Consider the following 17,484-nt stretch of genomic DNA (forward strand, 5'->3'; position numbering starts at 1 on the left):
GGCAGCAACTACTTCCGCTCTACAGGAAAAGGCAGAGCACATAATGGTCAGGTTACACACAAGCTTTGCCACCACCTGCATCATCAAAAGGGCCAAACTGTTCCTCTTTCTTGGAGCAGCACTACTTGTAGCTTCCAAGGAGTGAGCACTTTCCTGGATAAATAAATAGATACTATTGGACACATGAGCAAGAATCAAAAGCAGTATTTATTTCCATAAGTCATTACCTCCTTTAGCCCCACTGACATTGGATACTCTCCGTGGCATACTTTCTACTAACGTCTAATACACTACAGCTGGTATTTCCTTCCATTCATCCTGCAAATGTCTGACAAGATCTTTCAAAGAAAGAGCATCGACAATAGGCAGTTGAGCGAAGAACGTTCTGTGGAAGGTGAAGGATGACTGGGGGAAGCTTTTTGTCTAAGTGTGTTGTATGATCAGTTAAGTATGACAGAGGTTCTGTTATGGTCTGGGGATGTCTCACATGGCATAGTCTAGGTCTGTTGGTTATAGTGGCTAGAATCATGAACATGGAGGTCTACCTGACATTCTAGACAATAATGTGCTGTCGACAATGTGTCAGTATTCTGGGGATGGTCAGCAATACTTCCAACAAGACAACGCACCTTGTCACAAATCCAACATAGATGTTCAGAGTCCTGACCTTGAACCCTACTTAACATCTTTGGGATTAACAACCCCAAAATCAATGTCCAAGCCAGGACTGCAAAAATTATCATAAAAAAAATTATTTATTGAAAATCACATATATAATAAAAACATTTTTAAAAAAACAGAACATGAAGGAAATGCAGCATCAATACATAGGGAAATACATCACCTCCGTTCACACATATTAGAAGTTCCTAAAGAAAATCCTGCTTATATCAACCTACAATAGGCGCAACCAAGCTCAATGTCATGCACATAATAAAGTGTTACCCCGTAACCGAGGGTCGGAAAATCCCTGCGCCCTTATGTGCAAGTTTGGCACCTACTGTAGGTTGATAATGAGCACGACTTCTTTAGGAACTTCTTATATGTGTGACCGGAGGTGATGTATTTCCCTATGTACTGATGCTGCATTTCCTTTATGCCCTGTTTTTTAAATGTTTTTATTATACAGTCAAACCTCTAGTTTCGTTGGTAATCTGTCTGAAAGCAATTGGCTAAACTTGAAACCAATGAAACTCGAGGCACTTATTTCCATAGGAATCAATGTAAATCCAATTAATTTGTTCTAGACATTCCAAAAAACACCCCAAACCACATTCTTGTACAGCGTTTAGCGCTGCTTTTTCAGCACAGCACTAAACGCTGTACCACGCTCCCATTCAGTTCAATAGGGCTGTTCACACACGTGTTTTCGGCCCTGCAACGCCCCTTGAAATGAATGAGCAGCGTTTTTAGCACTGCTGAAAACGCAGCACAACTTGGTGCAGCTGTCAGGTCCAGCGGCTCTGGGGGTCTCCATGCCCGCACTACCAGTCCTATTACCCGGGCTGTGGGGGTGCGGCACAGAGGAGCCCCGGTCTTGGTGACCTCCCCTGGCCGCCATTATCCGGTACACCCACTGCGGGCGCGCACTTCCCTGCGCAGTGGGCGTGCGCCTAGTTAGCCAGGTTGCTGGGGACGCGGCAGGTTGCCATGACACCCAGGTGCGCGTGATCTGCACTCGATGCTGGATGTCTGCTCTCAGCTCTGCACTTGCTCCTTGATGTCTGATCTCTGCTCTGCGCTCACTATTTGAGGTCTGGGTCTCTACTCTGGACTCCCTGCTTAATATCTGGGTTCTGCTGCTGTGAGGCTCCCTGCCCCAATCAGCTGCTGGGGCTGGAGTTCTGGCAGCATTTTAACTGCTCAGTTCCTTTAGACCTTTGCCAGCGTTTATTAGGGCTTCTAAGGACTGTCGCCCAGTTGTCACCCTAGGGCTTAGTCCAGGGGGGTAAGTAGGTAGTGACAGGGGTTGTGGCAGTTTCAAGGAATTCCAGTACCCAGGCCCAGTTCCCAGACAGCAGCGTTTTTGTCAGCGCTAACCGCACACCAATTCTCGGGAGGAGGGCTTGAAATATATGCCCTACCCCGAAAATCAGCTCTTGCTACACTAGATGGAAAAAAAAAAAAGCAATACTCACCTTACAGGTGCCATCCGGGTCCTGGACGCTGATCTCCGGCGCTGCTCCAGGCTTCCCCTGTACTGACAGATCATATATTGCTGTAAGCAAGGTTTAAGAACCCCGCCTCCAGCAATAGATTGCTGTGATTGGTTCTTGGCGCTGGCTCGATGCCCAATCACGGCTATTCATTGACTGGCTCTGATTGGCTGAGACAGTCAATGAATGGCTGTGATTTGATAGCGAGGTCACGTGCGCCACTGGTGAAACTAGAAGCAGGCGTCGAAAGAAGAGGCAGAATCCTGCGTGGAATAATTGGCGAAACTGGAAACGAGCCAAAGAAGAAGGCGATGAAAGTAGAGGTATGACTGTATATGTAATTTTTTTTGCAGTCCTTTTAGGATATTGATTTTGGGGTTAAAGATGATCATAAGAGCAGCAGACAGGGATCCATAGATATCTTCAATACATCATAAGATGCACCTTTATTATCTCCCCAGAAAAAACACACAACGTTTCAACCAGTTTACTGGTCTTCTCTTCTTCTATTACCATTTTGGAGTTGTCATATTAATAAATTTGTAGGACTGACATTTTTGGTGGCATTATAGCTGTCTTCATATAGGATTCATCCTTGGGATGAATTGGAACGTCAGGTTAGGAAATATGAACATCTTGCATTTTCTTTGAAAGAACTCACCAGTGTTTGCAGGATGAATGGAGGGAAACAGCAGCTGAAGACGTTAGTAGAACATATGTCACAGAGAGTATCCGATGTTATTAGGGCCAAAGGAGCCCCACTAAGTATTAACATATGGAAATAAATACTACTTTTGATTCTTGCTCAGGTGTCTAATTACTTTTGGTAGGACAGTTTATCCACAGTTCAAGCCAGTTGTATAGAAAATAAGGTCCCAGGTAGGGCTCCTCTCCACTTGAAATGTTTACGCTAGGACCTCCACCAATCCTGAAAAGGGGGGGCCCAATGGTCAAGTGTCCAATTTTGGTAGGATAGGATAAATGGATAGATGATAGATATGAGATAGATGGATAGAAATGAATCAACTAGTTAGATACTAATGGACTAGAGAGATGTATGATACATAGATATGACCTAGGCAGAAGCAAAGAACATAGATAGATAGATAGATAGATAGATAGATAGATAGATAGATAGATAGATAGATAGATAGATAGATAGATAGATAGATAGATAGATAGATAGATAGATAGATAGATAGATACTGCAAGACACAGAGTCTCTCATTGAAGTGTGTGGCAGACACAGATGCCCCAGCCAGATATCCCCACATTGGCTAAATGCAGGAAGCTCTTGGTGGGTCGCCCTTTTTATGTTTCCTAGAAGTTTAGATAGTTCACCGCCTGTATCGGTAAAGTTGGGGAACTGGATAACATATGATCACATTCTGGCAGTGTAACGCCTGGTCCCGGCTGTAATTTTGGCCATGTGCATATACAGTCTAAGCACATTTCTTACTCGTCATCCAAGCAGCAGCCGTGTGTTATACATAGGATTAATGAAGGTCCTTGTGTTCAGAGCTAACATACTGATAATAACCTGTAGCCAGTTATAGACAACGGCATTTTGTATTACATTTACTAGGTTACCAGCACATTGATACCGACTGGCAGGTCATGTTTCAGGCAGGTGACAATGAGATCTACATGAGAATCATGTTTCTAGAGGTAACTTAATTCAGAAATTTCATTATTAATGAAGCTGCACTTTCTTTTAGTTTTTAACTCACATTTTCAGGAGTCCATATGTCCTATTAATGGGGTTGTTCAGTTGTAAACTATTGATGGCTCCACCTCAGCAGAGGCCAGGAGTAGTAGATCGGCAGGGGTCCGTCGCCTGGGGTGACTGCTGATCAGCTGGTCGCGGAATTGGTATTAGAGGCAAAGTTCTCATTCATTTCAATGTGAATTTTGCAGGAATTACCAAACCGGGCAGCTCCGGTAGGGACTGCTTCTGGCTCTATCCAATTTGTGGTAATACAGTAGGCCAAAAGTAGCCACTAGAGGGCTCTGTGACAGTTGGTCCAGCAACAAAAGAATGTCTCTGCGGGTTAAAAGGAATGGACCTGTCACTCCTGGTTAGCCCGAGTCAGGAGCCCCAGGGGTTCTGCCACCCAGCCTGTGTTACAGTAGACATTCTCTGTACTGCTGCCCAAGTCTATGTAATAGACCTTGGTTACAATAATCATTAATAGCTTCAGAAGGGTCGGTGATCCGTAAATTATTCCAATTACCAAATTGCAGTCAGGAAGGATTTTTTTCCCTTAAATAGGTAAAATTGGCTTCCACTTCATTGGCATTATTTTGCCTTCCTCTGGATCAACATTGGGGGTAATAGATTGAATCGGATGGACATATGTCTTTTTTTGGGCTTGATACTATGATGTGAAATGTGACAGCATTAGGCTTTTGACTTAGTATATAGTATAGTTAGAGGCCGGATGGCTAGGTGTTGATTTATGTACCGGTTTACTGTCAAGTGTGAAGTGCTGTAAATCATTGAGGTTTTTTTTTAACCCCCCCCCCCCCGTTCGGCGCGAGACAACCCCGATGCAGGGGTTAAAAAAACAAACAGCACAGCGCTTACCTGAATCCCGGCGGTCCGGCGTCTTCATACTCACCTGCTGAAGATGGCCGCCGGGGTCTGCTCCCTCCGTGGACCGCAGCTCTTCTGTGCGGTCCATTGCCGATTCCAGCCTCCTGATTGGCTGGAATCGGCACGTGACGGGGCGGGGCTACACAGAGCCGGCATTCTGCACGAGCGGCCCCATTGAAGACAGCAGAAGACCCGGACTGCGCAAGCGCGGCTAATTTGGCCATCGGAGGCCGAAAATTAGTCGGCACCATGGAGACGAGGACGCCAGCAACGGAGCAGGTAAGTATAAAACTTGTTATAACTTCTGTATGGCTCATAATTAATGCACAATGTACATTACAAAGTGCATTAATATGGCCATACAGAAGTGTATAGACCCACTTGCTGCCGCGGGACAACCCCTTTAACCAACTTGTGTGGGGAAGATGGCAGTCCCGAATCATGACTAATCCTCTAATGTCACAGTACTCTCAGGGCTTGGTGAACGGCTAAATCTGTACAAAATCCATGCATAAGGGCTCATTCACACAGGTAAGGGTGATATCGGGCCGTGAATCAAGTGTAATAGTACACGCGGCAACACCGTGTGATGGCACAGGCTCAAAAGCTTTGCCCGTGTCATCTATTGCGGGTACCAGCTGTGTTATGCACGAATGTCCAGGAGCGGGGATGGCTTTAACCCTTTGGATGTCCCAAGCAATGCTAACGGAGGCATTTAATGGGTTAACAGATTGAAGGCGTTCCCTCTGTCAGCCCATCAGCCCTATGCGCTGCGATAGAAGATGACTGATGGGTTGCCATGCTACTGGAGGCCTAGCAGTGGCCTCCAGGCTGCCATATCTGTTAGGCCGGCTTCACACCGGGCGTATTTGCGCTGAGTATAGAACTCATTGATTTTGGGTTTGTTCACATTTTCTGCATTTTGGTCATGCCAAAAAATAGAGCATGCTCTATTTTCTACATATTTGCACACCAAAGTTTCCCATAGAAGTCAATGGAGGAGGGTGAGCAAGTGTGCACACAATATGGAAGGAGATGCGTGAAACACTGTGTCATTCAGCTGGAAGCAGAACAAATCTGGGACTCATGAAGACTAATTAGCCATTTCAATCGGTGCGTCTTTGTTTGCTGTGTGCAAATAAACATACCTTGTGGGTGCAAAAAGTACATTAAAATATGCGATCAGGCACATGGAAATGCACTTGTGTGAAGCCGACCTCAATGTATAAAAAAAGAGAGAATAGACCACAACACAAAAGTATGGCTGTTTATTATCTGAGCACTCATAGGAACGCATGTTGGCCGTGTTGCACCCATATCAACTCCTACAATAAAATGCAATAAAGGGAACATATAATTTATCCTGCTCAGCAAATACCGTAATTCCTGGCTGTATAGCAGAGTAGGGTAGGGTCACCCCATGTTATGACTTTCAGCCATAATTCCATCTCTCTATTCCGTTTTTGGAGCGGAGAAATGGAATTAAAACTGAAATAAAGCTAGTTCCACATGGGCGTGGAAAAATCGCGTCTTTGTTCCCGTGATTTTTGAGCATCAGCGCTGCTTTCTTTTTATGCTGCATGATTGACGGTGTAAAAAAAATCCCCCCAAAAACAATGGCAGAATTGATGCGTTTTCTCTCCCTGCTATCATAAAAAAATAATAAAAGTTTTACAATATAGTCTATGTATTCAAAAACAGCACCAATAAATACTACGGTTCGCCACACCAAAAACAAGCCCTTATACGGCCGCGTCAACGGAAAAATGAAGTTATGACTTTTGAAAAGTGGAGATGAAAATCCTCCAAAAATTGTTGTGTCCTTATGCCCAAAACAGGCCGTGTCTTTAACGGGTTCATGCTGCCAGAGCCATGGGCAACATGATCTGGGGCAAGTACGTGTAGTGCCCCTGTGTATGTATTATTCTGAAACACTGCAGCATTTCAGAGTAAACACACACCGTAACCCTTTCCAATCCACTGTCTGACCTCTGAAGACATTATGAGTTAAGGCTGTACAGCTCCGATGTTGAAAGACGTCCGTCGGGGTTCTCTTACTGTATATTGCCAGCCTCTCTGCTGTCGGAGCCTATCCAATGTGTCACCTCATGCAGTACTGGCTTTAGCCAGCAGATAGCGCCGTTGTATAATGGGAGAAAAAGAGTAAGCGCCCTAGGAAAACCAAGATACAAATTAGATTGGAAAGGGTTAAAGTTTGACTTGAGAATGGAGCTCTGGAGTCAGAGTCGGAGCCACACTGCGCTCTCCCCAGCTTGCAGACTGACAGCTCTCTTCCTACACACAAGCATGGAGAGTAGCTGTCAGTCCACATGCTGCAGGCAGAGAGCGCCCAGTGTGGCCGCCTCTTTGACTGCAGAGCTCCGTTCCCAAGTCATTCTTTAAAGTGTGGACAGGTCATCAGTGGTTGTTGGACAGGAGTCCACCACTCCGGATCCCCGTCCATCAGCTGATTGTCCGCCCCGCTGTCCAGTGCAGTGGTCTGGATATTGTCATCAGCGGACAGGGGAAAAGTCCGGGTGCTGGTTTCACTCCCATTGAAATCAAAGCGATTGCTGCGCTGCTCCTCCACTTTCTGCTGATTTCCTGGTCAACACTGGATGTGATGTTCTAACCAGGAAGTGGTTGGCCCTTAAATGTCCCTCTGTATGAGGGCTTATCCACACAAGCGTTTATCAGACGGTGTTTTCACGGCCCGCCAATACACGCTACCATCTGATGCACGGGCTCGGCGTATATGCCGCCGTCTCTCTGAAGGGGAGGAGGCGGGACGGGGTGGGAGCTAGTGTGCTGAGCTCCCGCCCCCTGCTGCTGTTTGCAAACAGCGGCAATGGGCGGAGAGGAGAAGAGAAGGTGGAGGGAGTTTAGCAGTCATGCTGCTAAACTCCCTCCCACCTCTCTTCTCCAGCCACTGTTATTGGCTCCCATAGGAGTCTATGGCAATGGCCGTAGTCCGGCCAGGAAGATAGTTCCAGGACTATCTCTCCTGCCCAGCTGGGCGCTTTTACGCTGCGGGAATACGCCTTGTGGTCTGATGCATTGGAATCTAATGCATCAGATGGTAGCGTATATCGGCCGACTGTGAAAACGCTGGCCTATATACGCTCGTGTGAATAAGCCCTGAAGTTGTAAGTACTTCTGCATTAATAAACTTTTCATACTGCACCATAAATACCCATATGGTTCTTAAATGTATCTGAAACCCTAATTCATCATATGGTGCAATTTGGATCATAAAAAAATTCTATATTGTGATGGTTTTGGTGCTAATATTTAAACCAAAAGCATTCCGGTGTATAGATATGGATGGGAAAATGGGCCTGTCACACAAAAAACACGTCCCTCCTTAACCGTCCAAAACGTTGGCAGGTATGTTATGCAGAGGATAGGTTGTCAGTGGAAGAGAGGACAGGCAACCCCCTTAACCCCTTCCCTCCCTATGACATAAGGGTACGTCATGGGAGCGGCGTACTTCCCGCAAAATGACGTACCCTTACGTCATAGGGATAGTGCGAGATCATGACAAATCTCGCGCTATCTGGCAGCGGGAGCCGGCCTCCCGCTGTTAACTTCTTCCCTGTCGCGATCTAAGTAGATTGCGGCATGGAAAGGGCTCACAGAGGGAGCGCGCTGTTATCGCAGAGAGCCCGGCTGGTTGCCATGGCAACAGGATGCCAGATACCGGGGTCCTGTATTGCCATTGCCGATGATCGCTGTAATAAGCGATAAGGCATTGCTGGAGAGAAGTCCTGCAATGCCTTATCGTAAAAATCTTCGCTGGTATGGTGTAAGTTCCTCAGAGGGACACAGATAGTGTAAAAAAAAATAATAATGTACAAAAATTTAAAATAAAAAAAAAAGTAAAAAACACCCTTTTTAATGCTTTTTCTCATATTAGCATATTAAAAATTAAAAAAACCCCAAAGGAAACGCATATTTGGTATTGTCGTGTCCGTAAAGACCCGTACAATAAATGGAACATGCTTTTTATCCTGCACGGCAAAAAGCGTAAAAAAACCGCTAAAAAAACGGAGGCAAACTGCTAAATTTTAGAATTTTGCCTCCCAAAAGACACAATAAAAGTGATAAAAAAAAGTATGTACCCCAAAATGGTACCAATAAAAACTACAGCTCGTCTGGCAAAGAATAAGCCCTCACAGAGCTCCGTCCATGGAAAAATAAAAAAGTTACAGGACTTCGAATGCATCGATTTAGAAAAAAAAAAAGATTTCCAAAAAAAGGGTTTTTATTATAGAAAAGTGGAAAAACCTAAAAAAAATAAGAATTTTGGTATCGTTGTAACCATACCGACCCACAGAAAAAAAATGTAGTGTATCATTTATGCTGCATAATTAACGCTTAAAAAAAAAAATCTATGGCAGAATTGATGCGTTTTCTCTCCCAATGATCATAAAAAAATAAGTTTTACAATATAGTCTATGTACCCAAAAATGGCACAGATAAAAAAGACAGCTCGCCACGCAAAAAACAAGCCCTCATACGGCCGTTTTGATGGAAAAATAAAAAAGTTATGGCTTTTGAAAAATGGAGATAAAAATCTACCAAAAATTGTTTGGTCCTCTACGCCAAAATAGGCCCTGTCCTTAAGGGGTTAAAGGGTTTATCCAAAAATCTTAAATTGTCCCTATTCACAGGATAGGGGGATAACTTTATGATTGACGAAGGTTTCACTGCTGAGACCCACAACAATTCCAAGAACGGAAGTCCCATGTCCCCTTCCTCCTCACTGCAAGCTTACTGCACCCCCTGCAATGAGGAGGAGATTGAATGGAGCAGCGGTCAGCAATGCTCACTGCCGCTCCATTCACTTTTAATGGGACCGCTGGAGACAGCCGAGTACAAAGTCCTGGGCAATTTCCATCAGCCCCATTGAAATTAACGGAGCTGCGGCTTTGCATTCTGACGTCACTGCGGGTGGGAAAAGCGATACTACAGTGATGAGAACAGAGGGACACGAGACCCCCATCTTGGGGGTCTCAGCGGTAAGATCCTCACAGGTCACAAAGTTTTCCTGTATCCTATGGATAGGGGGTAACTTTAAATTGTGGGATAACCTTTCGCATGCGCGAGAAACTCAAAACGATATTGCGTTTGTAAACTTGCGATTCTGGATGAGTGTCCCTTCAGATAACATTCAACCCATTTCCAATCCAATTTGTATCCTGGTTTTCCTAGGGGGGGGGGGGGGGGGCTTACTCTCTTTCTGCTGTTATACAACGGCGCTATCTGCTGGCTAAAGCCAGTACTGCATGAGGTGACAAGTTGGATAGGCTCCGACAGCAGAGAGGCTGGCAATATGCAGTAAGAGAACCCCAAGGGACATCTTCCAACATCAGTGCTGCACAGCCTTAAATCATATTGTCTTCAGACATCAGACAGTGGATTGGAAAGGGTTAATATGCCATAGAGACATGGTCAAAGTATTGATCAATGAGCGTCCTGCTGCTGAGACCCCCGCTGATGGTTAGAATAAGGGGGCTGCAGCACTCACTCGAGCGTTGTATCCCCTTGGCTCTCTTCGCTGACAGTCTGCTCCTTTCTACATACTTTTATGAGGCCGTCTTCAGCAGTCGGAAGCAGCCGAAAACCAGCGATGGCAGCCGAGGGGAACAACACAGCCCCCTCATTCTAGCGATAAGTGGGGGTCTCAGCAGCCAGACCCTACCTGATCAATACTTTTGACGTGTTTCAAAAGTTATCTGACAGTGCGGTTACTCTTTACGGCGTGTGTCACACGGACGCATTTGTCCACAATTTTGCGCCTAAAAATTTTGCACTTGCAATACGCAGAAAATAGAAGCCATTGATCTCAGCGGGTTCGCGCACGGGCATGTATGTTTAAAGGGCAATTGCGTCGCACAAACAAAGCAACACAGCATGCTCTATTTTCCTGCGAAATAAGAAATCTTGAACTGATTACGCGAATGGCTAGGAGCATAGTGCTTGTGCGACGCCGGCCGCGGGGCGCCTTCACACTTCGTTGCAGATCTGCTGATTTTACGCTTTCAGTTGAATTCAGATCGAAGGGGTAACATCTGCTGCAGGTCCGCACCAAATTTGCAGCGAATCAGCAAAGTGTGAACGCACCCTAAATGATTAAATTGGGACGTTTGGGTGGTCACGGACCCCGGGTGACAACCCAAATCACTCATTATAGGCTGTCACTGGGCATCAAGGAGTTTCAAGTTCCGCCCCGACCAGTGATATTGCTCCACTATGGCGCGGGCTTCTTCGAGCTATGTAATGACTACGTTTTATAGGGAGGATATAGAATAACGGGGCAGATTTATTAACACCTGTTGCCTAGCAACCCATCACAAGGCAGCTTTCACGTTCCACAAGCCCCATCAGAAATGAAAGCTGAGCTGTGAATGGTTGCTACGGGCAACACACCGTCTTTATTTTAGACTCTTTCATTTTGTAATCTACTAGCTTTATTGTTCAATAGTGGACACACAGCCAGAGGTTAACAGCTGACCGTTTGTGTTATTGCACAGTGTGTAGACAACTGAAGCAAGCTGGGAGGTGTAGTACCCCACAGCTGGAAAGCCACAGTCCGCTGCTCTCTGGCTGCCGAGCAACAGCGGAGTAGCAGTGGTGACGTACGTCGAAGCATCACGTGACGGGGCGGAGGCTGCTGCTGCTGCATGCTGGGAGCTGTAGTTTTTGTCGTGACTTCCTGAACATGGCCGCGTACAGCGAGGTAACGTGTATTGATTGTGCATTATATTATCACCCCGCGGGGCGGGATGTGGTGCCGGTATATGCAGTGTTATCTCCCCGTGCACATGAGGATATGGTATAAAGAGTGTCAGGTGCTTGGCATGCTGGTATTTGTACTAAATACTGCAGCTTGAGAGCAGAGCCTGCTGGGATTTGTAGTGCACAGGTGGGGGTGTCACAGATTGTTACTAATGCCGCTATGCCAAGGGGAATATGGAGTGGAGGTTATACTGTGCTTGATGTATATACCTAAGACCTGCCCTAGTGCCCCTAGAATATTATCAGACCCCTATAACAGTGCCCCCATAGTGTTTATCATACTTCTACCCCTATAACAGTGCCACCCACAGTGCCCCCATAGTGTTTATCATACTCCTACCCCTATAACAGCGCCACCCACAGTGCCCCCATAGTGTTATCAGACTCATACCCCTATAACAGCGCCACCCACAGTGCCCCCATAGTGTTATCAGACTCATACCCCTATAACAGCGCCACCCACAGTGCCCCCATAGTGTTAGCAGACTCCTACCCCTATAACAGCGCCACCCACAGTGCCCCCATAGTGTTATCAGACTCCTACCCCTATAACAGCGCCACCCACAGTGCCCCCATAGTGTTATCAGACTCATACCCCTATAACAGCGCCACCCACAGTGCCCCCATAGTGTTATCAGACTCATACCCCTATAACAGCGCCACCCACAGTGCCCCCATAGTGTTATCAGACTCCTATCCCTATAACAGCGCCACCCACAGTGCCCCCATAGTGTTATCAGACTCCTACCCCTATAACAGCGCCACCCACAGTGCCCCCATAGTGTTTATCAGACTCATACCCCTATAACAGCGCCACCCACAGTGCCCCCATGGTGTTATCAGACTCATACCCCTATAACAGCGCCACCCACAGTGCCCCCATAGTGTTTATCAGACTCATACCCCTATAACAGCGCCACCCACAGTGCCCCCATAGTGTTATCAGACTCCTATCCCTATAACAGCGCCACCCACAGTGCCCCCATAGTGTTATCAGACTCCTACCCCTATAACAGCGCCACCCACAGTGCCCCCATAGTGTTAGCAGACTCATACCCCTATAACAGCGCCACCCACAGTGCCCCCATAGTGTTATCAGACTCATACCCCTATAACAGCGCCACCCACAATGCCCCCATAGTGTTATCAGACTCATACCCCTATAACAGCGCCACCCACAATGCCCCCATAGTGTTATCAGACTCATACCCCTATGACAGCGCCACCCACAATGCCCCATAGTGTTATCAGACTCATACCCCTATAACAATGCCCCCATAGTGTTATCAGACTCATACCCCTATAACAGCGCCACCCACAATGCCCCCATAGTGTTATCAGACTCATACCCCTATAACAGCGCCACCCACAGTGCCCCCATAGTGTTATCAGACTCCTACCCCTATAACAGCGCCACCCACAGTGCCCCCATAGTGTTAGCAGACTCATACCCCTATAACAGCGCCACCCACAGTGCCCCCATAGTGTTATCAGACTTATACCCCTATAACAGCGCCACCCACAATGCCCCCATGGTGTTATCAGACTCATACCCCTCTAACAGCGCCACCCACAATGCCCCATAGTGTTATCAGACTCATACCCCTATAACAGGGCCACCCACAATGCCCCCATAGTGTTATCAGACTCCAACCCCTATAACAGCGCCACCCACAGTGCCCCCATAGTGTTAGCAGACTCATACCCCTATAACAGCGCCACTCACAGTGCCCCCATAGTGTTATCAGACTCATACCCCTATAACAGCGCCACCCACAATGCCCCATAGTGTTATCAGACTCATACCCCTATAACAGGGCCACCCACAATGCCCCCATAGTGTTATCAGACTCCAACCCCTATAACAGCGCCACCCACAATGCCCCCATAGTGTTATCAGACTCATACCCCTCTAACAGCGCCACCCACAATGCCCGTATAGTGTTATCAGACTCATACCCCTATAACAGCGCCACCCACAATGCCCCCATAGTGTTATCAGACTCATACCCCTATAAAAGCGCCACCCACAGTGCCCCCATAGTGTTATCAGACTCATACCCCTATAACAGCGCCACCCACAGTGCCCCCATAGTGTTATCAGACTCATACCCCTATAACAGCGCCACCCACAATGCCCCCATAGTGTTATCAGACTCATACCCCTATAAAAGCGCCACCCACAGTGCCCCCATAGTGTTATCAGACTCATACCCCTATAACAATGCCCCCATAGTGTTATCAGACTCATACCCCTATAACAGCGCCACCCACAGTGCCCCCATAGTGTTATCAGACTCCTACCCCTATAAAAGCGCCACCCACAATGCCCCCATAGTGTTTATCAGACTCCTAAACCTATAACGGTGCCAGACACATTGCCCGCATAATGTTATCAGCCTCATTCCCCTAGAACAGCGCCACCCACAGTGCCCTGGTAATGTTAAGTACTGCAGTGTAATATAATAGCAATCAGATTTTTTCTGTTTCAAGTCTCCAACAGGGATATTAAAAATGTTAAAAAAAAAAAAAAGCCATTTTTTTATACCGTTCTCTCTTTGCATTAAAAAATAATAATAATTGGTATGATTGTATCCATAACGACTTGTACAATAAATTTATCCTGCACTTTTTCAAGAACGAAAAAAAAAAACACCCTGAAAACAGGCAAAATACTTAAGATGTTCATTTTGCAAAAGACAACTCCTCATCCGGCCGCGTCAGCGGAAAACCAAAAAGTTATGGCTTCTGAAAAGTGGAGATGAAAATCCCCCCAAAAAACCGTTGCGTCCTCAACGCCATAGAAGGCCGAGTCCTTAAGGGGTTAAGGAATATCTGTCACCTACTTTTAGCCGTAAGAACTAAGCTTATAGGCGGACTGTAGGTGGCCCGCTGAGCCTGGGGATGTGTTATACCTACCTCCACCATCGTTCCCCCGCTAAGTAGTCCACCTGTTCTAATTGTATAATGGGCGGAGCAGCGGCTTCTAGCGCTGACATCGGGGTAACGAAGGGGAGCTATAACACATCCCCGGACTCAGCGGATCACCTACTTTTAGCCCTGAACCTTGGCTATTAGGGTTTACGCTATTTTCACGCAGCGAGTGCGAAGCTGAGCCGTGAAACTCGGCCCGATATCGCGCTCGCCAATGTGCGACGTTCCCGTGTTAAAACCACCTTGAATCACTTTAGGGAAGTCGCGATCCCCCACTGCGGTGTCGGATCGCGGAGTGTTTCCCATTGTAATCAACGGGTTAACCTCGCGTGCACCTAGCATGCAGTGCAGTGCTGTGTCGGGCCCCATTGAAAACAATGGATGATGCAATGGGAGGTTTTCCGATGGAACGCAGTTTTTTTCTCCTGCGCTGCGAGAAAAAAATCACTCGTGTATCACCCCGTTTAAAAGAATGGGGGTCAATAGCGTGAGTCTCACCACGCACAAATCTTGCACAGTTTTCTCAGCCATTTGAAAACGGCCTTAGGGCGGCTCCAGACGAACGTATATCGGCTGCGTTTTCATGCCAAGCTGATACACGGTGTCCTTGTCTGCAGGGGGGGTGAGGGGAGGATGGAAGAGCCAGGAGCAGGAACTGAGCTCCCGCCCCCTCTCCACCCCTTGCCACTATTTGCAATAGGAGGGGGCTGGACATGGGTGGAGCTAAGTCTCAAAGCTTTTTTCTCACTGAAAAAGGCCCGAAAATAAAATATAATCTTTATTAATTTAAAGGATAAAAAACCCCTCTAGATTCCGGGGGTAATCGAGACCCGAAACAGACACAAAGAGACAAACACACAAAAAACCTATGGGAATTTAAGCAATTGGCTTAGATACATCAATTCATACCGACCTCATTGGTTTTAGAGGTAGGTAATACTGTGAGGGCGTAAAATGAATTAGTGAAAGCGGTGGCCGTTTCCTGTGAAAGGGGGCCAGAAAGGTGGTCACTAAATAATTAGCTTGTGGTTATTATCCACTGGTGGAAACGTGCGCGTTATGTTAGAGGGCCTCGTTCACACCAGGATATATTGCCACTCCACAGTATTAAGTAAGGGGTGTTGATACTCAGCAATCCATTACACAAAAAAATATTATTATATTCATATCCAATTGTGACAACAATGCCCTGTGTCCATATGTCACAATTGCTACAATTGCTATTCCGATAGGGGCAACGGTCCGTCAAGACCCAAAAATGTGATATAATCCCAACCTATGTTGGGTCTGACAGCGATCTAAATATTTTAATAAAAAGCTGGACTAAAGTGGTGTTGACAATTCCTTATGCCAATTATATCAGAAGGAGTCAACAACGTTTATAGTATAAATAGTACACGACAGACATACACTTGATTCATGTGTGTGTCAAACGCTGTAGTCTAATAACGACTAAAGCCAACAGAAGTCGTCCGTAATCGTCGACGCGTTTCTGCAGCACGGACGACTTCTGTTGGCTTTAGTCGTTATTAGACTACAGCGTTTGACACACACATGAATCAAGTGTATGTCGTGTACTATTTATACTATAAACGTTGTTGACTCCTTCTGATATAATTGGCATAAGGAATTGTCAACACCACTTTAGTCCAGCTTTTTATTAAAATATTTAGATCGCTGTCAGACCCAACATAGGTTGGGATTATATCACATTTTTGGGTCTTGACGGACCGTTGCCCCTATCGGAATAGCAATTGTAGCAATTGTGACATATGGACACAGGGCATTGTTGTCACAATTGGATATGAATATAATAATATTTTTTTGTGTAATGGATTGCTGAGTATCAACACCCCTTACTTAATACTGTGGAGTGGCAATATATCCTGGTGTGAACGAGGCCCTCTAACATAACGCGCACGTTTCCACCAGTGGATAATAACCACAAGCTAATTATTTAGTGACCACCTTTCTGGCCCCCTTTCACAGGAAACGGCCACCGCTTTCACTAATTCATTTTACGCCCTCACAGTATTACCTACCTCTAAAACCAATGAGGTCGGTATGAATTGATGTATCTAAGCCAATTGCTTAAATTCCCATAGGTTTTTTGTGTGTTTGTCTCTTTGAGTCTGTTTCGGGTCTCAATTACCCCCGGAATCTAGAGGGGTTTTTTATCCTTTAAATTAATAAAGATTATATTTTATTTTCGGGCCTTTTTCAGTGAGAAATAGTCTAACAGCTTATAAGAGCCTTGGTTGTCGCAGTGAATTCTAAGTCTCAAAGCTTAGCTCCGCCCCTGTCCTGCTCCTTGTATTGCAAATAGTGACAAGGGGCAGGAGCTCAGTTCCTGCTCCTGGCTCTTCCATCCTCCCCCCCTGCAGACAAGGACACCGTATATCGGCTTGGCGTGAAAACCGAGCCGATATACGGTCGTCTAAATAAGCCCTTAAAGTCAGTAACAGATTCCCTTCAAGCCTCCTCACTGCCCCGGACCCTTCTAGAAGATGGAATCAAGTCTGCAACCCATCTAGACATTCCTGGACAGTCAGCGAAGGAAGATGCGGGACTTTTGTCCAGTGTCTGCGGAAAGAAAGCTAAATAAAAGCTGCGCCGTGTTCTCCTCCTGGTGGCCCTCGAGCAGCTTTGTGGTTGTAATCATCACAGCGGCTTGTTTTAATCTCTTCTTGCCCCATGACATAAAGGTACGTCACGGGAGCAGGGGACTTCCCACAAAATGACATACCTTTACGTCATGGGGATAGCGCGAGATCCTAGCAGATCTCACGCTATCCCGCAGTGGGAGCCGGCTGTCACTAGTAGCTGGCGTCTCGCTGCGACAGCGGGGGGCAACCCCTTCCCTGCCGTGCTCCCTCTGTGACTCCAGCCGGCTCTTGCGATTAACATCGCGAGAGCCCAGCTGGTTGCTATGGCAACAGGACACCAGATACCGGCGTCCTGTATTGCCATAGCCTGTGATCGCTATAGTAAGCGATA

General features: G+C 46.4%; 1 protein-coding gene across 2 annotated transcripts in view; it reads left to right on the forward strand.

The window, feature by feature from the left end:
* Window positions 1-11,420: 11,420 nt before the first annotated feature.
* Window positions 11,421-17,484, forward strand: part of ALKBH8 (alkB homolog 8, tRNA methyltransferase) — a 48,087-nt gene continuing 42,023 nt past the window's right edge. For both annotated transcript variants that reach the window (XM_066586216.1, XM_066586235.1), the window contains exon 1: window positions 11,421-11,494. In XM_066586216.1, coding sequence (XP_066442313.1) covers window positions 11,477-11,494 — 18 coding nt within the window. In that variant the 5' untranslated portion in view covers window positions 11,421-11,476. The remainder of the gene's footprint in view (window positions 11,495-17,484) is intronic.

This window comes from Eleutherodactylus coqui, chromosome 1, assembly GCF_035609145.1.
Source record: "Eleutherodactylus coqui strain aEleCoq1 chromosome 1, aEleCoq1.hap1, whole genome shotgun sequence".
Lineage (NCBI taxonomy): Eukaryota > Metazoa > Chordata > Amphibia > Anura > Eleutherodactylidae > Eleutherodactylus > Eleutherodactylus coqui.